The sequence below is a fragment of the Mycteria americana genome, chromosome Z (genome assembly GCF_035582795.1).
Source record: "Mycteria americana isolate JAX WOST 10 ecotype Jacksonville Zoo and Gardens chromosome Z, USCA_MyAme_1.0, whole genome shotgun sequence".
Taxonomy (NCBI): domain Eukaryota; kingdom Metazoa; phylum Chordata; class Aves; order Ciconiiformes; family Ciconiidae; genus Mycteria; species Mycteria americana.
Window position 1 is genome coordinate 79143596 of NC_134396.1, and position 24972 is coordinate 79168567.

General features: G+C 41.4%; 1 protein-coding gene across 6 annotated transcripts in view; it reads left to right on the forward strand.

The window, feature by feature from the left end:
• The window catches only part of CAST (calpastatin), a 66030-nt gene that overhangs the window by 21904 nt on the left and 19154 nt on the right, over window positions 1–24972 (forward strand). For 3 of the 6 annotated variants that reach the window (XM_075526194.1, XM_075526196.1, XM_075526197.1), the window contains exons 4-14: window positions 11776–11832; window positions 16391–16441; window positions 16776–16832; window positions 17450–17566; window positions 19787–19897; window positions 20402–20503; window positions 21889–21969; window positions 22067–22120; window positions 22717–22809; window positions 22973–23068; window positions 23777–23875. In XM_075526194.1, coding sequence (XP_075382309.1) covers window positions 11776–11832; window positions 16391–16441; window positions 16776–16832; window positions 17450–17566; window positions 19787–19897; window positions 20402–20503; window positions 21889–21969; window positions 22067–22120; window positions 22717–22809; window positions 22973–23068; window positions 23777–23875 — 918 coding nt within the window. Of the gene's footprint in view, window positions 1–36; window positions 168–11775; window positions 11833–16390; window positions 16442–16775; window positions 16833–17449; window positions 17567–19786; window positions 19898–20401; window positions 20504–21888; window positions 21970–22066; window positions 22121–22716; window positions 22810–22972; window positions 23069–23776; window positions 23876–24972 lie in introns of those variants that run through there. The other 3 variants (XM_075526198.1, XM_075526199.1, XM_075526195.1) reach the window with 3 other exon arrangements.

A 24972-nucleotide genomic window follows, 5' to 3' on the forward strand; every position in this document is an offset into this window, starting at 1 on the left:
GGGGCGGCCGTGCCTGCTGGGTGGGGAGCGCATGCTTGGCACACTGGCTTGCCGAGGGCTCGGCCGGCACCTCCTGAAAACCAAAACCACAGCCTGCTCCGACACTGGGGCAAAAACCAGCCATATCCTGGCATTCCTGCTGGAAACAAAAGGCACACGTGTACCAAGTAAGTTTGCTATTCATACTGGTTTTGCTTTCCTACGACCTCTGCTTTAGGCTAATTTACATTCGTGTTCAGTTCTTTTTTTTTTTTTCCTCCCCTCTTCCGGGAATTTTGTGGGCTGAAATAACACAAGCTGCTGACTTCCAGGCCTTCCAACTTGATCCTGTCATCGGCAGGCTTGAAGTGCTCCAGAGCTAGCTGCGTGTAGTGAATTAGCTTTTAAAATTTTTTTAGCATGTTGGGAACAGTCTTTTTAGGTGCTGTGTAAGACTGCATGTTTTACACATTACACAACAAGTGGTTTATGTGACATAAGTAGCCTTGAAGAAGAGAGGGACAAGGAAGAGCAGACTTTTAAAGTAGCGTCTAAGTTGTTTTGTATATATATTTTTGGTTTGGGTTGGTGGTGGTTGGTTTTTTTTTTTCATTGCTCACAGCCCACTCTTATTGCTTAAAAAACTTGTATTATTTTTCTGGAATACAAATGCAGAGCTTAGTATGCCTGTGACACATACCGAATATTGCATAGTCAGGGTGTGGGGATCTGTAAGAGCAGCCACTTCATTGAAGTGTGCTTAGGTATCAGTAACATTGACAACAAGAGTTTATTATACTTGATACCTAAAAGATACTTGATACCTAAAAGATGCTAAAATATCAGATACAACAAACATGGGAAAAAATAATACTTTTACATAAATTGTATATTATTTCTGGTTTTGTAGTAGTAGAAACTAGATAGGTAGGTGTGGCTTAGGTTATGCCACTATTTGGTTATAGTTACTGTAAACTAAAACTGCTGATCCATAATCATGAGTGTTTTCAGTTTGGTCCAAAAACAAACTGAGAAAACAAGATCTATCTTCATGTGACAAGTGGCAGTATCAGTATCATCCCTCCTTGTCTTTTCTTCTTTGGAGAAAGTGAAAATAGTGTGTTAAATAGGACAGAGTTCTTGAACATTGCTGAGACCTCTGCTGAGTTCTTGATCTGTTATCTTTTTTTGATGACTAGTTTTCTCAATGTTGTATTTTTTTTTTATTTACATAAAACATACTGGATAGTAATTTCTTCTGTGTAAGACATTTTCTTTTCTAGACTAATGTATTTATTACTGTCAGCTTCTTGTATAAAACGGTGCTTTTTTGTTTTTTGGGTTTTTATGGGAGTGATTAGATACATGGGGTGTGTAGAGCTCGCAGAAAATTCTGATCCTGATCTTGGAGTCTCACAGACAAGTCCCTCTACCAGTATTTCTCACAGCTCTTGTTTTGGAGCTTTGCACCTTAAGCAGACGCTCCCAGTTTGAAATCTTGGCAAAGTTGTGTTACACTGAAGGTAGTGGCTCTTGGAGGACTGGGAATGGGGGCAGAGGAGAAACCTCTGTCTCCAGAAAGTAAAGGCACTGCTTTTTTCAGTGAGTTGGTCTTCAGTGGATTCAATCTCATCGTTTCTGCTCTTGTTTTCCTGAGGAAGGAAAACCTGCACTCGCAAAAGCTTGGGACTTTGTCCAGAGTCTCTTTTGCCAAAGGAAGAACCTCGTAGGGAAGCAGGGAGCTCCTCGGGAGCTCTTTAAGGCTCAGAAACCTTCCTGGTTCTGGAAGAAGTCAGCTCTGTGCCTACCTTCATGCCTTGCTTAGTAGAAGTGCTTGAATTGACTAGAGAACAAACACTTACGATCTCCAGGAAGGAAGCCTCTGTGAGGTAGGAGATGGCCTCACGAAGGGGAGATTATATTTTTTAATTGAACAATAATGTGCTTATTCCTCCAGGGCATGCAGAGGGCCCTTCTGAAGCAATTTTGAGAGATACTGAGTTAAGAGCCAATGCTGAAGCAAGAAGCACCCCAATCTGGCTTTTTTTAAGTGGGAATAGCAAAACAATGTTGAGGTTTTCTAAAATGGTCAAAGAAAAAAACCCAACAGCCCCCCCGCCCCAAAGATTATGCAGTGTTATCCTTAGATTTTATTTTAAAACCAAAATTCTATTAAAATTCCTTGACTTGGTGATTTTTGTTTATCCTCCTATCTTATTTTCCATTCATTGTGGTAGCCAACACCCTTGTAACAATGTGTGTATCAGTTCATATGGCTTCATTAATAATACTGTGTTTCTGCATCCTGGGGGTGAAAAATCCAATTTCTAACTCAGATTATTGCTCACTAGCTCTTGTGACTGCCAGCCACCCATTTTAAGTATTGCCTAGTTTGATTATTGTAACAAAAATAACCGAGCTCATAATCTCGGAGATATTCAGTCTTAAGATGAAGTCTTCTTTTACATAACATTTCTATCTTTTTAAACCCCTCTTCAAAGAATACTGGTTCTGTTTGTAATTCCCTGTTTCTACTCCAGCTCTGCTGAGAAGGGCTTTGCATACTGTCCCTTGGTGAGACTGCAGACCAAGTGACACAAATCCTAGCTGAGCTCAGCAGCTCTGTGTGGCATGTGGCTGGCACCTAATCGTGTGTTTTCCTGGTGTTTTCTTATCATCTTGCAGTTTGCTGCTGCAGATAGCTTTGGAACATTCTGGTGTTTAAAACAACAGCAGAAATGGAAACAGTTAGCTGTAGTAATTACAGGTAAATACTAACCTTCTGCAGGACGTAGAACTGAAAAGAGGATTTTTGAGCTATATCTACAAAAAAGGAGAGCTCTGCTACAGTGACCAGCTCGTACGTTTCTGTAATGCTCCGTTGTGCAGAGTGGGAACCTGAGAAGAGCAGTGACAGCACTGGTGTGCTGCTTCTAATATTTGAATATGACTGAATGACAATGAAATTTCAGTATGTGTCAACTTGTAGAATTTATTGTGATGGAAACAGGACGTTTCCAAAAGGAGGTAATTGAAGAGCACGTTTTAAGAAGAAATAAGAATGGGGAGTTTAAAACAAATTATTGATGTCAGAACTCTTTTCATAACACTTCTCTGTGCCCAGTGAGGGGTTTTACCTGATGCTCAAAAGTATGGCTTTTCTGAGTATTTCTCCATGCATAGCTGAGGCAAATTTCAAGTTAGGTAACCCATTCTGTGATCAAGTGGAAATACTGAGATTACTCTTCATCGAAATAACAATAAAATTAACATCTTTGGCAATGAAAAGTAAGTTTGAAAATAAAATGCTTTTACTTGCCTGATGCTGTGAGTTGAAAAACTTTTCCAGTGAAACAAAGCCTGTTTGATGCTGGAGAGGTATAATCTGGATACAAACCCAGAGCTGTCTTGCAGTCTTTGCTTTTAACTCCATTTAAAAGAAGCAAGGAGTGTTTAGCCTGTGATATTAATGTGGTGGTCTCTTTGCATCTGTGCAGAATCTGAAGGCAGCAGATGAACTCTGTTACCCTGCTAGGCATATACTGGCTTTCTTTCCAGATCACTTGCAATAATCATGAAAGGACATTAAGGAGAAGTTGCCCTTATATAGTAAAGTTTATAGAGCAGTAGCCATGCTACGTACTTAAGTCTAAATAATTTCTTCTGCCCACAAATTGAACTGTGTGTATGTAAAGGTTCTTCATGTTTAGGTACGGTGCATGCTCTGTGGCCAACTAGCAAACTCTTTGCCTCTGCTTCCAAACGAAGTAAACAACCGAACAAAAAAACCTGTCAAAGCATTAGGCACAGTAGGAGATAGTAACAAATGAATGCATAGTGCTTCTTATCATCAGCTGTGGGATAGTTCTAAATTTTTCTGCATACCCCTGACTTCCTGCATATAAGTAAGCATGAACTGAGGTGTTGTAAGTTTAAGGAAAGAGTCAAATGGTACAAAAATTATTTAAAGTCAATTGTCATTCACTGCCCTTGGTTGTTTTTTGTTCAAGCATAAAGCTGTTTCAGAGTCTTAGCAGTATCTTAATAGTTATTAAAATAAAGAAAAACAAACATACCAGTATTAAGCTTTGGACTTGACATAGGTTGCTGAAATCCCAGAAATCTTAAAACAGACATCTAACCTAAAGGCGCTTTGGCAGGTCAATTAGTTTCTAGGTGGTATGAAGCCTTGTTCTACACTGTGGGAAATAAACTGATCTTATTCACAGGTTGTGCTTGATAATACTTGATTTAGTGTGACCAAATTTCAATGCAAGTAGGTTATCTCAAAAAACACTGCTGAAAAACCTACTACTTTAAATTTGAGTAGTAGGGTTAATCAGCTTTAGCTAATACATAAAATTCAGTGATTAAGTATCGCTAAGTTTCTTTTCTGCTCCAAAATGGCAGAAGTTTTATTTTAGTAATCAAAATAGAAGAAAACAATAAGTGTGAGTCTGTGTTATGAAAGTTGTCAGGCTCAATGTGCTGTGATCATCGATAAATTTAGCAGCACTGGAAGCTGTAAAAACGCTTCATGAGCTAATCAGCTTTTCAGTTTTTTGGTTCAAACCAGTCTCTTTAAAAAATTTGTCATGTTTTTGTTTAATGAGAAAATGGATTTGTTTATTTCCTATGTGCTTTTGTAGCATCTCTAAATGATGGTTGATCTTGCTCGTGGATGTAGATTAATATTTGTTGCAAATAGTTATTCTGTGTGGTGAGAAAATTGCAGAAGAATAAAATTTCAGGGTAGTAACGCGGATTATCTTTTGAATGGAGTTTTGCAGAGAGACATGGTCCTGTGTTACCAGTGGTCTTTGGGTTTTGTCTCTCTGATGTACTGCAGTCAACTTTCTGATCTGGAAAAGAAGCACCAACATAATCCTACTATTTGTTATTAGTTTTACTGTTGTTTAGGAGGAGAGTGTGTGTGCAGTTTTAAGGTTGTCAGATGGCAAATCCACTTCTGGAGCACTCCTAAGGTTGCACTTCAGACAGGAACGTCCTGATGAGGCTCTCCTGATGGTTGAGTTTCATGCAGAGTCCTCACCCACTCATCTCCCTGAGCACTGGCCCTTCCCCAGGCAGCGTCTGCACCAAGAGTCTCAATGCAGTGTCAAAGCAAACATACCTGTTGAGGTTTGTCTGTCCTCTGCAGATGAATGTACTGTAGCTCTACTTCAGTTTATTCCTCGCGTTTGCTCTGAACTGTGAGTGCATTTTGAACAGAGCAGATTTAAGTTTCTTAGCTGGAAGGGGGAGTCAGTTTATCTCTAAAATTACTTTTCTGGTTATTTTTGTCAAGTTGTGGAAATTTTAACTTTAAAAATAGTAATAGTTTTTACATATTTTTAGGTTATATTCACACCATCTGAGTTTATGAATGTTAAAAGCACAGGAAGCATCCCTAGAGATAGGGGTTTGTTGTTGTTGTTTGGTTGTTTTTTTTAAGATGGGTATTTAAAACCATGTATATTGAAGAACTGAACCACAAAAACATGAATTCAACAAACTGCCTATTCAAATGAGTCTCCATGCTTATATATTAAATCCTGTTTGGTTTGGTTTGCTTTATGGCAACCAGTGCAAAATTGCGGGGCTTTGCTGGATCAGGGCTATAATGAGCTTAGTGGCATCACAGTAACAACGTTACCAAAGAATTTTAGATTGAATTAGAAGTTAGCTACAGAAAAAGTAACTGTCCTCCAAGGATTTTTTTCCCACCCCCCCTCAGTAGCTGGCATGGGCAGTAGGCTGTGTTTTTAACATGCAGTATTTGTGAATTTCAACAATGGTAATAGGCTTTAGAAATGAAAGAGGCATGCCAGTAGTCACGTGTGGCAAAGTCAGTCAATAGCAATTGCAATGTAAATTGTTTAGAAAATAAATAATGCTGATTACTTCTACAAAGAAACTCCTCAACAGGATAACACAGCAGCATATATAGTAGGAATGTTTTATGTAAATATACCATTGTCTGAATAACATACAGGTACTAACTGGAAACCTACATCCTGCTATTCCATTTCATTACGTTTTTAATATTAAACCTCCACAAAATTAACTGAGAGCCTGAAATCTTGGGAAAAATATTGTTCTTTTGGTTGTGTGGGGTTTTTCTATCTTTCTCTTAAAAAGGTGTTGTTTTTTCTTGACAACTTAGTAGCAGAACTATGTATAGGAACAGTAATTACAAAAGAATAGGATATTGCCAGAATTACTTGGGATGGAAAATGACACAGAAGCACTCAAATTTGTAATTTTTAACTCAGCTATTATAGATACAATAATAATAAAAATTCTATAAAAAGGTAGTATCAGTGCTACATTTTTTTCATTCTAAATCACTGCATATCTTAGGTGCTGGGTAGCTTTAAATATATATGTTTATATATTTATATATATATATTTGTACATATACACACACACACAGATGTTGGCTCAGTTTGTGTCTTGCAACTCCACTTGGCTTAATGGAAAATTAATGGAATTGTGTTTATGCCACAGATTGCAGTATTGATTCTTCATCGCAAATGTATCTGGAAGGCTGTGCGTTGCTTTGCTCGCGGTGTTATGAAGTGCATCGTGAGATGCTGGAGTGGCCTCTCAGTGCCATCCTTGGCCTGCCTTCTGCCTGCTGACAGCCTTTGTGTGTCTGGGGAGGTGAGGGCTGCATAGCCATTATCACATGCCATCAAAGCAAGTGGGACATTCAACCTGTAACAGCTCAAGTGGTGTTTTACAGTTAAGTGAAATAACCTGTTATTTTTCACAATAGTTCTCTAAAGAGCATTCGCTGCCCACATCTTACCAACACTGTTAATTAAAGCTTAGTAACAGAACCATTCATGTAAAGAAGCAGCTGTTTGTAGTCAGGTAGATTAGGTTTTGCCTTGCATTACACAGCTGTATTGAAGTAAGCCTGGAAGTTAGTAATATGGAAATAATGAAGTTGATGGTAGCTTTAAGCCTGAGAAGCAGTCCTGACTCATTTGTATGTAAAATGTGTAAGCCCAAAAGAGTACTCAGGTGGCTCTTCAGTCCTCTGTCCTAGACTGAGTACAGCTAGGTCACGCAGAAAATATTTATATGAGCTGGCCCAAAGGCTGCCAGGGCTGGAAGTGCCTGGTTCATCTAGGCAGCCTCTGCCATGGAGCAACTCTTCTCCCAGGAAGGAAGATCTTTGAGCTCTGACTTGAGAGATTCTTTGTTATAGCATAAGCCAGTTTCTTCTTCTTTTCACATTTTCTTGGCTCCCTGACCAGGGGACAAAACATCAGGTACTGACTTGCTTTTCCTGTCACTAAGTCCCTCATATATAAGTTTTCTTCTTTTTTTTTTTTTTCCTAAGCCTGTCCTCAGATCTTTCTTTATACATCTGTACTGCAGTGTGATGGCCAAAACTGTCCTAGCGTTTGACCTAGAGAAGCTCAAACTAAAAAGATGAAAAGTGGAAAGTTATTATCTGTATTTACATTTATAGTTATGTTGTCATGGTAACAGATTTTTATCTCAGATTCCTCCTTCCTTGGTTGTTTTTGGCAAGAGTATCTCAGCCTGTGGCATTGTAACCTTACATATTTTTTGTCAGTATTGCTGCCTGCCTAGCTTCTGGGTTTTTGTGTTGTTGCATCTGATCTTCAACGTACCACCAGCCTGTCAGACCCCTTCAGGAACTCCCTGAAATGTTGAGACTGGAAGCTGGCTGAAAGCAGGCTTATCACCCAGTATTACACACTAACTTCCCATTTCATTCGAGAAAATGTCACCTCCATACTGTGAGAAGTTGCAGTGACAGCATGTCCTCCTCTGGAGGTTTCTTCATTGTTATCCACCAGGCTTACTTCCATGTTTGAGTGTATTAAGTGTTATGTTGTCTTTACCTGCTTTATTTTTGACCAATCTGTTGATGCCTGTTTATTCTCTTGCTGTCATCTAAGTGTTTCTGTATTGGTTGCTTGGTTGCTTTCAGCATCTCTTCCCATTTTGTAGGTAACTCATTGGTGCCTTGTTACCTGGCTGCTCCTTTCTAAGGGTGAGGAATGACCTCCTGCAGTCTGATGAATCTTCTCCGTGAATTTCCAAAATTTATAGTTTTAGTTGACGGTAGCTCTCACTACCTTGCGTATGGAGTAGTTTCAATGATTTCCAGCTTTCCATAACTGAGAGCTCTCATAGAGTTCTTCACCTGCCATTTTCTTTTTCCAAGTAGGCATTTCCATCCAGTTCCCTGAACAGTTAAAATTACGTTCTCGTGATGTTTGTCACCTTTACTTTCTCTCTTTTCTTCTTCTGTTGCACCTTTCCTTTTGCGTCCAGATTTCTGAGGTATGCACAGTGAGACTAGATAACCCATTTTTGGTAGGCTTTTTTGTTTTGTTTTACTAACCCAGTTTTTCGCTTGTGTGACAAGTTTTGCTGTTGTGACTACGCTGCTAATTTGACTAATGAATTTCTAAAGGTATTCCTTCTCTTATCAAATTAGGTCCTCAATCTCTTTATCAGCCCTTCCTGGAAAGCCATCCCCTAACTCACGGCCAAGAGCGTCTAAGGTCCGTTGGTCGGTTCCTGTGCTTGTCTGTCTGTCTGTGCCTGTCCTGCCTGCCAGGCAGGCTGGCGAGAGCACAGGCTGTGACCCTGCAGCTGTCATGCTGCCTGTCATCCAGCAGCTCTGCTAGGAGGGTAGGGTGATTAACAGGTAGGAGTCTTTGCTTAAACAGTGTTAACCTGTAACCTCTTCTCTGTCTTTTGAGCCCCTTCTGTGGTGGCCATGGGGGTCTCGTGCTGCTGGTGGCTCCTCTGCAGGGAGCATCTCCGTGTGCTCCCTGATGGTGAACTCCCTGTGGTCCTGGATGCTTTGCCATGGAGTTTGCCTCCTCTCCCAACTCGCAAAGGTGCTTTCTGAAGAGCCGTGCAGCAGCCGTCCCCTGCGCCGGACCTCCCGGCTGCCCCCTCGCTCACAGGGGACCTTCCCCGCAGGCTGGGACCGGGGCCGCCACGGCGTCCTCCAACACCCGTACCTCTGTGCGGGCAGGACCCACGGGGGTGCAGCTGCAGGAGGAAGAGGCGTCAGCACCGATGACGCTCATTTTTCCGTCCACTGTCAGCTCTGCCCTCCAGCAGAGCTAACAACACAACAAAAACTTTGCTCTCTCTGCGGGAGCGCCTGCCTGGCTTTCTCTGCCGAGCCCTAACCTCCTGGGCAAGTCGAACTCTCCTCATTCTTGCTTTTCTGTTTGGCAGCATAACCTTCTTGTGAGGGGCCCAGGCCGCGGCGGGGGTTTACCACCCCTGGGTGCGAGCAGGGTGTGCCTGCCCGGGCCGCAGCCTCTGCAGCAGCTGTGTGTCAGGTGGTTATTATGTTGGTTGCTAGGCAGCGTTTTAATATTTACCTCCACGCCTGACACACATCCGTGTGTTGCTTCACCCCTTCTGCAGTCCAACTGTCAAGCTGCAGCAAAAGCAGCTGGTTAACAGCGGGGCATGGCTGGCCACAGCACACAGCCCTCAGAAAAGGAAAAGCAGAACAACCCGCAGTAAAAAGTAGTCCCCCAGAGTCAGGCTGGTGTTGACCGGCTGCATGGTGGCTGCCAAACAAGGGGTTGGACCTTGGCAGCTTCTCATGTTGTCAATCTGCAAGGCTCAGTGTGGTCGCCAGACCCTGAGCACTAAAGGGCTGGGAAGGACAAGGACCCCCTTCCTCCTTGTAGTGGCTCTTGTCGTGGAGAGAGTGGAAAATTGGAGGCCCTGAATAGTGGGGAATTCAGGGAAAAAGTGCTGTAAATGAAGCGAGGCACGCCGTGCCCCTAAGGGAGCCGGAAGATGGTGGTGGTATGGCACTGCAGTGGTCTGTGGGAGGGTGCCCTCTGCTCGCCGCCATCCTTCCCACTTCCCCCCCAGCTCCCCAGGACAGGGTTTTGCTTCCTTAAATCAGCCCTGAGTGTTTTCATGGAGGATGGCCTGGCATTCTCCGTAGCCACTAATCAGCAGCCATGCCTTAAACTGTTTTCTATCCGCAAACTACTCTTCCTCCATGAGCATTAAACTCCTCATCTCTTAGTTGCTGCTAGTTACTGCCATCCAGCTGAAAAGGGCGGAAAGAAGCAGCAGCTGGTTTCTTTGGGAGGATTTCACTAATCTCTACAGGTTGTAGTGGTGCTGCTGTGCTGGAACTTGGGAAAGATTTTTTCAGTGTATTGTAAGGAAAAGGCTTGGTAGGAGTTTTCAGAGGGGAGGAAGGGAGAAGGGCTCAGATAAATGTGTTTTTATTAAATGGACAGGGACTAGGGTGACTAACACGAAGGTGTAGAACAGATACCTACTTGTTAGTCATATAGAAGGAATTCAGATTAATTTCATGGAGGAGAAAGAAGAGGGAAATAAAACCTATTAAATAAAGGGCAAATTAAGAAAAATATAGTGTTGCCTACAGATTACCTGATGGTGGTAGTGGAAATATATGAAAACATTGTTTAAAAAGTTTTGTTGCCTGTCCTGATGTAGGGGAGACTATACATTCCTGTGTACGTCTCCACCCATACAGAAGTCCCTATCTATTATGTATATACATAATATGTATATGTTGTGTATATATGTGTATTTATGTGTGTATATATATAATATGTATATATACATATTATGTATATAATCTATATGTATATACATATATGTGGAAGCAGGTATTACTTGCTTACATTTCTGTAGTGTGACAATTGCAAATTGTCTCTAGTATATATTTAGAGTAGTCAAATCTCTTTCTAAGGTGTGCAAGATACCAGATACGCTGGCAGGGAGAGCACACTGTCATCGCCGAGGTGTACCTTTTAAATTCTGTACAACTTTGTCTTCTTGTTGAGAAATGCTTGTACTATGAAAAGTTCTAGAAATGAGAAAATTTCCCATGTGGAAGTAAGAAGTCACCCTGGGTATGGAATAGTAATATGGCTTCTGAGTTCATTCAGATAATGCATGTTTTCATACAGCAAGTGGCATGGTAAACGTGAAGAAAAGACCTAGAAAAATTGATAACTTGTGCTGTTCATTTAAATGTAAACTATGAATGCATTGTTGTGATGGAGATTGCAAATACAGCTTTAAGCAGAGGAACATGAAGCAGGAATAGAGAGGTAGTATTACATCTGTATAAAGTATTGATGAGACAATTCGAATATTCATTTCTGAGCTTTGAAGTTTGATACAATCACAGCAGAATTAAAACATGCTGTTCTCAGATTAGCGTCACTGAAGCTAGGAAAACAGACCGTGTCATTTACAGCTTTTCCAAAAGAGTTGCATGATATGTAGAAACACATGTGTGTGTGTTACATACAGATTAATTATTCCTTTTTATCTCAGCATATTTGAGTTTGCTAATTTAGTATTAAATATTTTGTGTGACAAGTAAATCCAGAAGTACAACTTTTGTTAAAAAAAAGAAAAAAGAAAAAAAGAAATGTGGAAGAATCCTGCACAGTAGCTATTATGCTTCAGTATGAGAGCAGGATTTGAGTTTGTTTTGATACTTGATATGAAATTTGCTTTCAGTACATGTCAGAGAAAAAAAAAATGTTGTGAGAAGATCTGTGGGCATCACGCCATCAAAATCCTACATACATGTATTGTAGAAATACAGACGAGACAGAAGATCTAAAATGATACCTCTAATTTTCAGTAATAATTTATTCTTAATTTTTAGCTGGATATCTAATGAATTCCAGTTGCTTATGCTTGCTTAACATTAGTATGTGTAACAAAGGTGAAATTAATTAATTTTCTTTTTTTTTCTCTTGGAAGCAGTCCCTCTCTGCAGATGCATCAAAAACGCAAATTATGAAGCCATCTGAAACAAAGGTATGAATTCTTAAGAAACTCATGCTTGCAGTTAAGCACAAATATATGAAGCATTGGAATTTCTTTTTTAATACTTTGATACTGAGTAACTTTACTTCACGTATTTCTTCTCTGCAGCTTAGTTTCCCCTTCAGAAAAAATCTAAAAAATGCTGTACAAAGTACTCAGAGGATTTTATGACAGCAATACTAATTTTAATTTTAGCTCAGTCACACTTTGTGACATGTATATAGCTCCCCCCAGTGTAATTACAGGGTTATTTACCTAATGATAATTTTTCACATATTCAAAGAATTCAGGACAAGTTTCAGCTTTTAGTGCATGTACAATTGCATCTTCTCATTAATCTCATATCTTTGTCTGTCTGACAGCTTCCTTGCCTTTTGTCCTTTATGCTTGTTCTGTCTTGTCTTTGACTAGAACTTCTGTAGTGTTGAAGCTGTGTCATCAATCGTGTACTTTACTTGTTAGAAGAGAGTCATAATCTTCACTTACGCCCCTGTTGCCTAACAGAATTTACGTATATTATTTAAACAAATGATTAATGATTCCCTTGTTCCTTCATTTTCCATAACTGTAGCAGTGAAACCAACAAAAACATTGAATACCAAACTAGACCAGCAGGGACTTGTGCAGTGGTAAAACTTAGGACTGTCTGCACCTTGTGTAAGTACAAATAAAGGAACACTTAAGGTAGTGAGGTTAGAAGAGGCCTCTGGAGGTCATCTGGTCCAGCCCTCCAGTCCGGGCAGAGCCAGCTCTGCGGGTAAATCAGACTGTCCAAGGCCTTGCCAGACAAGCTCTGACTACCTGCAAGAGCAGATTGCGCAACGTCTCTGGGTAGCCAGTTCTGATGTTCGGTCACCTTCTTTATGATGATTTTTTTCCTTTTATCGAATGGGAGGTTCCTTTGCTGCAACTTGTATCTGTCACCTCTTGTCATTTTAGCGTGCATCTCTGAGGAGAGTCTAGCTTTGTCTTGAAGTTAGCCATTACGTTCCTCTCAACCTTTTAAAACCCTTTTCCTCCACGCACACATGTAAGACTTAGACTGGTATCAGTGAGCTGGACAACAATTAAATCGTTTCCATTTTTGCGTGATCATCATTACTCCTAAGTGAAGGTATCTGCAAGTCTCCAGTTTCATCTTCCTGTTATGTTTGTGAGTAAACTCATTTGTATCACATTCATTAGTCATGGTGTTCTCCATATGGTTTAACCCAGCCAGCTACCTGAAAAGTTATGATCTTTCTCTGCTTGAAATTTGAAATAACTCTAGAAGAATATGGTAAATTTCTAACCAGGTCTTTAAAATGGGTGTTTGCAAGATGAGATGAAAATAGAGTAGCAGAGGCATACCATACTTCAGCGCTGTGAGACTGGTAAACGCAAATCCCTTTGAAACAATATCCTGCATTTGTATGTGGAAGGCAATTAATGTTTTCTTTTAATGTCTGTTGCATTATTAATGCCTTCCTCCTGCCGGATTAAGCAAGTCGTCTGCATTTTGACAGTAGACTTCTTTGAAGAGAAATAAGATTGCTGAGTCACTTCCATTTCTAGTCCTAAATTTCTTACAAATTAACAACTCTTCCCTAATTGCCTGCTATAACCACGTCTCATTTGTCTGTCTTAGAGTCTCTCTAGTGTGCAGCTACTCTTAAGCATGCTCTGGGCCGGTCTTGAGCTTTCAGTTCTGTGCATGTGAATCCTTTGTCTCAAATTAACCCTCAGGGTTATGCCCCTCTGGGACAGACGTGAGTTACTGCAGCAGAGGAAGGAATGTAGAAGTTCTTGTTTTGTAGGCGAAGCCCCGGGGGTGAGGTGGAAAGGTTGGAGGACCAGGGTGGGGAGCAGGCACGCTGCGGCTTTTGCTGGAGGAGTGGAGGAGGCAGGGTGCTGCCACTGCCACGACAAAAACACATCCCATTCAGCTTTCTTCCTTTTGCACGCGTTTGTGCAACCATGCTGTAAACTAGGGAACTAGTTAAAAAATATTATTTTTCTTTTCCAGGCTATTTTTCAGCTTCCTGAGTCAGTTTAAAATGCGGCCTCTCAGATACGGGCACAGTGCAGGTGGAAGCAGGCAGTAGAAGGGGAGGTGGAACATCTTTTTCTCCCTAGGAGTTCAGTGTACACTGTAAACTGATGCTATGGCTTCAGGCTGTGACTGCTTACAGCTGACTCTGTTTAAAGGATGACTGAGTAGTTGCCTTTGAATGTAGTCTTGTACTAAAATTGTGCGTTTGACTGGCCTGGTAATAATTTTTTTTATTGGATTTGAACTTTGTTCGTGCAAAAAAGTGTATCTTAAATAGATGTGTCTGTGTGTAACCGTGTGTGTTCATGATGATGTGTTTTAATGTGACCGTAGCATCTTCGTGTGTAAGTCTTGAATCAAAGCATTGCCCATATGAGTCCATATGTTCTTCAGCATTGTCATAGATAAATTTATAGTATGAGCAATTCTGCACATTTTAAAAGATATACAAGAATAATGAATAATACATACCCTACACAAAAAATAGGTCAAGTATTTAGTAAAATAATATTTACAATATTAAAAAAAAGGCATGCAGTTGCTAATAACTGGTTTGGCAGCCTGAGAATTTGAATTTATGTTCTGTACAGCTATTTTCGGGTGTTGACAGATATGCAAGTAAATATATTTTATTGTCCTGCAAAAAAGGTGTGTTTACTTTTCTTCTGAAAAGCACATAAGGAAAACCTGAATTTGTGCTCTAACAGCAGGGTACTTAAAAGTCCTGAGCAGGCAGCAGTCCTACAGCAGGAAAAGTCAAACTCTGTGTTTTGTGAACCTCATGCTAGCACTTCTGTTACATTTCTTTGCAGCCTTGCTGCCGAAGGACATCTCATGTCTGATTGACTCTTTGCTTTAGATGTTACGTAAACATGCCCAACCTTTTTTATCTCAAAAACTGAAAATTTAGGATTACCTTTTCAATATAGGATTATTTAGTGGACAGGTACACAAATGGATGTGTGTGTCTTTGAGTTAACCATATGGTAGTCATGTAACGAGGATGTACAAGTGGGAGCGTATAAAGTGCGACTGAACTTGAGAAGTACTGTGTTTTAATCAGGTTAGACAACAAGAGAAAATCCAAAGGGGGGAATCTGAGAGCTTAAGTGATTGGTTTTGGGGGTTTTTTTTTGTTTGTTTGTTTGGGGTTTTTTTTAATTTTAAATTTTTTCCCCACTTTGGAGTTTGTGAAATTTTTGTTGTCCCTCTCTATCAATATTTTACCTGTTGTGACTTACTTGCGTGCGGTGTTGTGTTCTTTACTGTGGTCTTCAGCTTCGAGACCTTTGCCAAGCTTATGCCTGGGCATCTATGTTTTTATGCATGTTCAGGATTTCCCAACCGAGTGTCTGTGGTTCAGTGGGTGGGTGTGAATACTTGCATAACAAATGATAAACAGATTTAGCAAATCTCTCTATGTGGTCAGCTAGAAAACAGAAGCTGGTAAATCTAAATGGTGTTTATCTAAATGGTAATTAATGTTTGGCAGCTGAAATGAAAATATTACAAAGCAATGAAAAAATTTAAATTGCCGCCTAATAGATTGGGGGGGGGGGTGTTCACTGACTTTTAATAGGCTACTGGGGAAAAAACCCTGTTATTTGTCTCTTAGTAACTTTAAATATGCTCAATGTATTAGTAGGATAGAGGGGATAAGAAAGGCTTCTGTCTGTGGCACCTTATTTCCTAGGTGGAGTTCAAAACTTCTCTGCTGTAGGTGGACAGAGTGCCACAAGACACGATACTGGTGTCCCCCGCCGGCTCCAGAGGAAGCGTAGGGATGCCAGCCCCAGGCTTCGGGGTTTGCATCTTCCTGTGTACTCTCTGTACCCACCGCTGTTCCTGTCAGATCAGTCACACTCCCCTGCCTGGGTCCCGGTGCTCCCCTGGCCATTCAGCAGCCAGAGCTTCTGAGGCTCGTGCAGTAGGCAACAGCCTTCTCTTTGGCATCTCTGGATGACTTTCCAGTAGCCATATTGGCTCTTTTTGTGTTAATCATAGCACAGCTGAAGTAGCAAGAGCAAGAAAAGATAGTAAGAAAAATATGGTGAGGAGGCTGGCATTTTCATTTTCTTCTTACCAGATACAACTGATATTCTTTAATTTTTCAGTGTTTGTTCTTACATGTTTCTACTAGTAGTAATTTGTTGCTTACTGTACTTTGACTTGAGGTGAATCACAGGAATCAATTTTGTGGCATGGCTGCAGAACATTTTCAGGTGTAAATCAAACTGTTCATTATATTAGTTTATTATCTTCTTTCCCTCTCTTTTCGATCCTTCATATGAGGCAAGTGTGTGTGTGTGTGCGCGCATGCGCACGCGCACATTTAGATCGCTGGAGTGGAGGTCTGTGCCAGGAAGTTGTAAACTGCAAGATCAAAGTGCTGTATATTATTTACATAGCATGCGTGTTCACGAGCGTGAACCTGACTGATATTCTTCTTTATATAAGCCGACCCCTTAGAAATAACCAAGCATATTAATCTCTGAATATATGCTGCTTACATTTCAGTCCGCACCAACAACCAAAGCAGAATCTGGAAAAAACATGCAGTCAACCAAGGTAAATACTTATCTTTCACCTTTGGCAAGTTGTTGTACTCTGGTCTTTGACTAACTTTGAAAAAAGAGGCTAAACTGTTTGCTACTACTGTGCCACATGAAACTGCTGTGTGATTAGTAACATACCTGTGTGCAAAAGAGCTAGGAGGTGACAGGTGTGGAAATGCAGTGTTTGGGGGAACAGTCAGGATGCTTTATTGCTTCATAGCAGCTTAAGAAGTGTTCTGTTAACCATCTGTAAATCTGTCTTGTCCTTATTTGAACTTGTGTAGATCATGTTCATAGCATTGAATGGTGGTAAGTTTAAATGATCTCAGTTTTTTATTTTACGACAGCCAACAGATTCTCAAAATAAACAGCCGCCTGAAGAGACACAGAAGGAACCCAGTGGTGTAAGTTGTATAATTTTTTTTTTCTCTCTGTCTCTCTCTCTTTTTTTTTAAATGAGGACTTCTTGTAGTATCTTTCTCTCTCTTCTCTCTTTCTTTTCTTTTCTTTTCTCTTCTCTTCTCTTCTCTCTTTCTTTTCTCTTCTCTTCTCTTCTCTCTTTCTCTTCTCTTCTCTTCTCTTCTCTTCTCTTCTCTTCTCTTCTCTTCTCTTCTCCTCCTTCTCCTTCTCCTTCTCCTTCTCCTTCTCCTTCTCCTTCTCCTTCTCCTTCTCCTTCTCCTTCTCCTTCTCCTTCTCCTTCTCCTTCTCCTTCTCCTTCTCCTTCTCCTTCTCCTTCTCCTTCTCCTTCTCCTTCTCCTTCTCCTTCTCCTTCTCCTTCTCCTTCTCCTTCTCCTTCTCCTTCTCCTTCTCCTTCTCCTTCTCCTTCTCCTTCTCCTTCTCCTTCTTCTCCTTCTCCTTCTTCTCCTTCTCCTTCTCCTTCTCTTCTCTCTTTCTTTTTTCTCTCCTCTCCTCTCCCTCTCCTCTCCCTTTCCTGTCTTTCATTTAAAAAAAAAAACCAAACCAAACAAAGCCAGCCCATACGTATTTCCATATCTAATGATAATAGTTTATCTCTACACAGGCGAAAAGCCAAACCTCACCTTCTGTGGCGACAACTTCTAAACCCAATAATACAGGAAAAGTAACTACAACTCAAGGTGACCAGCCTCCACAAGCAACCTCCATAGAGACAGCAAAGGTATAGTAGAAGTAGCAGTCCAATTTTTATTATTTATGTTATTGTAGGATTTAGAAATCCAGGTCAAGATGGATTCTTATGCTGAATATTGTAAAGTGAGACTGGGCCCCCACAAATCACAATGTAGAAAACCTCAAAAGCTGTCTTGTGTTTCAAGTTGTGTATGACAAACCTACTTGTGCTGTTTTAAAATCTGGGACTTAGAAACTTCACGCTTGACCCACTAATTGACTGAAACAACATCCTGGATATACCACTTCCAACTAACCCATGAGAGCGTTAATGGATAAGCATCAGCTGCAGATAGAGCTGCCCAGCCAGATCGTTTTGGTAGTTTGTGCTGGTTATTTGGTGATCCTGATGTGCATCCACCTTTTGTTGTCCCCTTAGTGCATCTGTTTTCATTGTCCAACACGCTCTGGCTGTTAGCCAAGCAAGCAACATTATCAGAATTGTAGGCCTGTTCCCATGTGTTACGTGTTTCGGGGTCCTCTGTCATTCACGCAAGCTTTTTGCAAGTTCCTTGCAGCTACGTGGGTGTAATTGGTTCTTTGTCAATCTCTTCCTTTGCCCCTTCGCTACTGAAGGTGAACAGAAGGGACTGCCTGGTCAGTCAAGCAAATGCTTTGTTTATATAAGCATTGCCATCATGGAGCTCCTTCACCTGTGGACTTTCAGGCACGTTTGTAGTAGCAGTGTTGGCTCCAAGTGCAGCAGGTCAGCAGGTTATCCGTTTGTAGTAGGGCACTCCGTACATCCTGACTGCAAGACTCTGAAAAAAACTAGGAAGAGAAAGGTTGGGGAAGAGTCATTTCAGAGGGGCAAGTGGAGAAAAAGCTGGAGCAAAAGTGTGTAGTAGTCAGGATCCAGGTCTTTTGGCCTTCTGGTCTGCGTGTGTCTGGGTGATGAGGCCAGAGTAACATGAAGGACTCCTGCAGCTCTACTACAACCCACTTTTTTTGCAGTAAATGAGAATGGTAGTAATGCAGAAGTCTGCATTTTATATTGGTGTTGCTCCTGCACCTAACTCCCTGAAGCAGTTTTCACCCTACCTATTTGAGCAACATTTGCTGATGGTGTTAATGGTGTATTGAGAACTATTGGTTGTAAATGAAAGAGACTTGGAAGGGGCCTCATAGCCTTTCTGCACTGCAGATTTCTTTTACTGGTAAAGTAAAAGAAAGAGGTAGAATACTTAAAATTGCATGCTTTCTTTCTCACAGCAAAATAACACTGGAAACAGAGTATGTCTCTGTAGTATTGCAGGCAGATTGTAGCTTGCTCTGCCCAAGCATCTGTACGCTGTGCAGGTGTATTAGCCAGTTGCTGAGTGTAAAAAAAAATATGTGCAGCCTCAGAGTTGGATGTTTTAGGCTGGGCTCAGTATCATGCAAGCTGCAGCTACTCAATTTCCAGACCACTCAGCCAGTAGGTAGAACCAGCTTACCTTTTTTTATTCAAAGTGTAGATGAAGAGGGACAATAGATATGCATGTGTTGTGTTTTAGCCCCAGCTGGCAACTCAGCCCCACCCAGCCGCTTGCTCACTCCCCCCCCCCCCCCCCCCCCCCCCCCCCGCCCCTGGTGGGATGGGGAAGACAATCAGAAGGGTAAAAGTGAGAAAACTCGTGGGCTGAGATAAAGACAGTTTAATAGGGAAAGTGAAAGCCACGCACGCAAGCAAAGCAAAGGAAGGAATTCCTTCACTGCTTCCCATGGGCAGGCAGGTGTTCAGCCATCTCCAGGAAAGCAGGGCTCCATCACACCTAATGGTGCCTTGGGAAGACAAACGCCATCACTCCAAATGTCCCCCCTTCCTTCTTCTTCCCCAGCTTTCTATGCTGAGCATGACGCCATATGGTATGGAATAGCCCTTTGGGGCAGTGTGGGTCAGCTGTCCCAGCCGTGTCCCCTCCCAACTTCTTGTGCCCCCCCAGCCCCCTCGCTGGTGGGGTGGGGTGAGGAGCAGAACAGGCCTTGACTGTGTGTAAGCACTGCTCAGCAGTGACAAAAACACCCCTGGGTGATCAACACTGTTTCCAGCACAAACCCAAAACACAGCCCCATACAAGCTACTGTGAAGAAAATTAACTCTATCCCAGCCAAAACCAGCACAGCATGCCTGAGTAGAACATCTCTGTTCTACTTTGGTTTGTCTCCAGAATTTTTAACATAGGGCCATATAATAAAGCCATCTCTTAATTTTTCTCTTATTTACCAGCCTAAGTCTGAGAAGATGTCCATAGCAGCTGGGACAGCTGCTGCAGGTGTAGCTGCTGCAGGTGCAGCTGGTGCAAGTGATGTTACTGCAGCTGATAAGTCAAGTACTGAGGTTGGTAAATACAGTCCCAAGCAAATGCTTCCCTTGTAAAAATGTCTCAGAGACTGTTTCTCTCCCTGGAACACTTCAGTTGCAGGAAAAATAAATTGGTAACTGCTGAAGTATTGCTATGTAATAGTTATGTATAGTGGTGAAGGACTATCTGAAAGAATAGGTAATAAACTAGTGGCGTGTCATTTGTTTTTTGTCAAATAGGGCTTATTTAGAATCACTCTTACCGCAACTAGCATAAAATTAATTACTCTTTATCTTCAGTTATGTTGTAAAGGTATGGATGTATATCAGCTGGTATATAAATGCAAATTATCTTGTTACTGACATTGGGGAACAGATTTAAGAACAGTTCTCACTGAAGAATTTGGCAAGTGCAGGACCTACAGAAAGAAAGCTTTTGGCTTGGTTTCCAGGAGTTTTCTACAGATTCACCAGATGATTCAGGGGTTTTTTTTCTTTGTACAGCATGATAACTTCAATAACGGTCTGCTTATTTTTTAGCCTGGTATGGATGAGTCGGCACTAGATAGCCTAATAGATACCCTAGGTGGACCTGAAGATGATGTGCCTACTAGTCCTGTTTACACTGGTCCAGAAGTTACGGTATTTTACATTTTTTATTTTTATTTTTTAGAAGATTCATCTCTAAAATGTGTCTGTAGTTGCTCACTACTGCATTGATCCAGTATTTGTCACTTTGATCTGCTAAGAGGTAAAATAGAGTTTGCACAGTTGCATTTTAGTGTTGTTTTCAGTAATACAGAAATTATGCAGTGTCCTGGTTTAGCCCCAGCCGGCAACCAAGCCCCCACCCAGCTGCTCGCTCACTCCCCCCAGTGGGATGAGGGAGAGAATCCGAAGAGTAAAAGTGAGAAAACTCATGGGTTGAGATAAAGACAGTTTAATAGGGAAAGCAAAAGCCGCGCACGCAAGCAAAGCGAAGCAAGGAATTCATTCACTCCTTCCCATGGGCAGGCAGGTGTTCAGCCATCTCCAGGACAGCAGGGCTCCATCACACCTAATGGTGCCTTGGGAAGACAAACGCCATCACTCCAAATGTCCCCCCTTCCTCCTTCTTCCCCAGCTTTATATACTGAGCAGGACGCCATATGGTGTGGGATAGCCCTTGGGGCAGTTGGGGTCAGCTGTCCCAGCCGTGTCCCCTCCCATGCTTCTTGTGCCCCCCAGCCCCCTTGCTGGTGGGGTGGGGTGAGGAGCAGGAAAGCCCTTGATGCTGTGTAAGCACTGCTCAACAGGAACGAAAATGTCCCTGTGTTATCAGCACTGTTTCCAGCACAAATCCAAAACACAGCCCCATACTAGCTACTATGAAAAGAAATTAGCTCTACCCCAGCCAAAACCAGCACGTACAGTTATGTGTGTGTTGCAGTAGAAAACAGTAAATTGTCAACAAAGAAAGTCTGTTGCTTTTTTAACTGACTTCCAAGCATGGTCTCCAGTGGATTTACAAAAGGCAGTGATTGAGGTATAAGAGAGCGAAACAACCTAGGAGATTTCATTTCTACTTGAGAAAGGGTAAAACATTGAGAATATGGGGAAGAATGCATACTTTTTCTGAGTTAGAATGGGATAGTAACATAAGAATGATTAAGATTACAAGCTCAATGTCTCACTGCAGTACTCAGCTGTGATACAAATTTTGGAATTTATAAATATTTAAAATTCAATCTAGGTACAGCAATACATTCTATGATCTGAGAGGCTGAAATGGCTTATGTTAATGCAGAAGGAATCTGGCAATGGAGATGCCGTTTTGCTAGATGATGTGCACTGCTGAAGCTAGTCGAGATGCATGTGTGTGACACTAGGTTCTGAAAGACACTATATAGTCACAGTCTAGCACTGGCCCTCTGACCTAGCCAAGCCTTGTGTTTTCCTTCCAGAAGTATCACTGTAGATAGCTCTACATTAGAAATTTATTTCAATAAACAAGAGTACAAAAATTAATGTGTGCATTGTTTTCATAGGAAGATATATCTTCAAGATACTTGGAAGAAATGGGTAAACGGGAAGGTAGTCTCCCTCCAGAGTATGTTAAATTGTTGAAGGTTAGTGTGTTAAAAAAAAAAAAATTCTTGATGCGTGTTTTCTTTCATATTGTATGTTTTTGCTTCACATTTACTACAACATTAACTCTCGTTTTAGAGCAAAGGAGATGGCAAAGATGGAGTCCCACCAAAAGCAGATGAACAAGATAAAGTAAGACTTTTTTAATATTGGAAGGTGAAAATAACCCAATTATCATTGGATTCCTAGGAAAATCTAAATGTTGCCTGTCTTCCAAAAATCCCAGGAAGTGGGAGAGGGCTGTGGGGGCCCAGATAACGTAGATACAGATAAAACTAAATAGAATTTGTCACAGATGTTTTTAATAAAGAAGTAGGAATTTTCAGGACACTGACTGAAGCTGAAATAAGCTAAATAAATGCTCATAGAGATATTGGGTCTAATAATAACAAAGGGAAGAAATAGTAGCTGTGCATGCAGGAGGTTCTTTGTATTGTCTTTAGCAAAGATTACTTGACTTTCTATACTTAGCAAAAGAACTCTATAAGCCAGCTTAATTTCACTGTTTATAAGTTTAGCATATAAAAATAAAAGCTTATCTAAAAAATGAATCAACCAGTGAGGGGAGATACCTTTGTTTTTTCTGTGACAGCAATGATGAGGTCAAAATGTGCTGATGAGGTCATTGTGTGAGTAAGCATGGAACACACTCAGATTTTAAACCAAGTTTGACAGCACTGATATTTGAACTTTAATAATCATAACATGGTTTGCAATTTCTTGCTCAGAAACCAATGACAGATGATGAGCTTGCAGAGGCCCTGTCATCTGACTTCACCTGTAGTACTGCTTCTGGTGAAGAAAATAAGAGTCTGACAGAGGTATTGATATTTTTCTTGCCATCGCATGCCTTTATTGCAATGAAATATTGCCATTATTATATTAATATTTTGGTTTAAAAAGATCTTGACAATTTTCCCCTTCTTTTTATTTTTGCAAATTTGCCTGTAAATTCATATCTCTCGTTTTGCCCTTATGTAAAAGAAACCAAACAAGGAAGGAGAAATCATGCAAGCACAAGCAGCGAGTTCAGTCAAGACCTCAGTTCCTCCTAAGGAGAAGAAAACAAAATCAAAAGAGGTATACATGGTCATTCTTTGACTGGTTAAATTCTAATTAAAATTTACAAGCACATAGTGTATTTTATGTGTGCCTGCTTCTGTAAAGATGCTCATCATCCTCATCCATCATCCTTTTCAGTTGTAAATCCTGTTTATCACAGAAAGTATAGGAATAACAGGAATTGCCATTGCTCAGATTCTTAACTGTGCCTTAAAGACCTGGCCTGAATGGGTCGGATGATTTTCCCTTCTGGATTCTTCTGCAGAATAACTGTAGTTCTTCTGACTAGAGGCCATAGAATAGAAAAATGTGTTTTCTTAGCTATGTGAGGTGTGTTTACAACTTGGATATGATGTCATTTTCTCAGGTTTTACAAATCTTTCTTTTTTACTCTGTAGAGAGCAAATGGGACCTTACCCTTTCTGGGTTTGCCATTTCAAAGCATATGGCAATTGTGTTATGCGATACTATGCTTTTTTGGTTTTTTTTTCTTTTTCTTTTCCCCTCTCCTTAAGGGGAGATATGCCTTGATTAGACTGTGCTAATCTTATCACATAATTTGTCATATCCTGCAACGTGATGTTAAGGAAATAAGGTAAAGCCAAACAGAAATTACCAGTCTGGTGCTGGCTATTTACTTCATGTACAGCATAAAAGATATGTAAGGTAAAACCTGTGTCAATTTAAAGAAATAATGAAATGATTTGCATATTTTCTTAAATACAGGAAATTAAAGATGATGCAGTGGAAGCTCTTCTTGATACTCTTGGTGGACCTGAACCTGAACCTGAAGAAGATCTCAGGCCTGTTGTAGAGGTGTCAGAGGTATAATCTTACTCCTTTTTACAGCAGCTTTCAGACTCTCCCATGGAATCCCAAGTCCCCTTTGTTAGATACCGTACAAATGTGTAAAATAACAACAAAGCGATTTTCATATCAGAAGCCTAAGGAATGTCTGAGTCCTATGTGATTATGAAATGAAGAAATCCCGAGTGGATACAGGTAGAATAGAATATAGTAGGGTGGTCTGGAAAATTATAAGCATTTCACAGAGTCACGGAATCACAGAATCGTATAGGTTGGAAAAGACCTTTAAGATCATCGAGTCCAACCGTAAACCTAACACTACCAAGCCCACCACTACACCATGTCCCTAAGCACCTCATCCAAACGTCTTTTAAATACCTTCAGGGATGGGGACTTCACCGCCTCTCTGGGCAGCCTGTTCCAATGCTTGATAACCCTTTCAGTGAAGACATTTTTCCTAATATCCAATCTAAACCTCCCCTGGTGCAACTCGAGGCCATTTCCTCTCGTCCTGTTGCTGGTTACCTGGGAGAAGAGACCAACTCCACCTCTCTACACCCTCCTTTCAGGCAGTTGTAGAGAGCGATGAGGTCTCCCCTCAGCCTCCGCTTCTCCAACCCCAGGTCCTTCAGCGCTCCTCATCAGCCTTGTGCTCCAGACCCTTCACCAGCTTCGCTGCCCTTCTCTGGATACGCTCCAGCAACTCAGTGTCCTTCTTGTAGTGAGGGGCCCAAAACTGAACACAGGATTCGAGGTGCGGCCTCACCAGTGCCAACTACAGGGCACGATCAGTGCCCTAGTCCTGCTGGCCACGCTATTTTTGATACAAGTCAGGATGCTGTTGGCTTTCTTGGCCACCTGGGCACACTGCTGGCTCATATTCAGCCGGCTGTCAACCAACGCCCCCAGGTCCTTCTCTGCCTGGCAGCTTTCCAGCCACTCTTCCCCAAGCCTGTAGCGTTGCAGGGGGTTGCTGTGGCCCAAGTGCAGGACCTGGCACTGAGCCTTGTTGAACCTCATACAGTTGGCCTCGGCCCATGGATCCAGCCTGTCCAGGTCCCTCTGCAGAGCCTTCCTACCCTCAAGCAGATCAACACTCCCGCCCAACTTGGTGT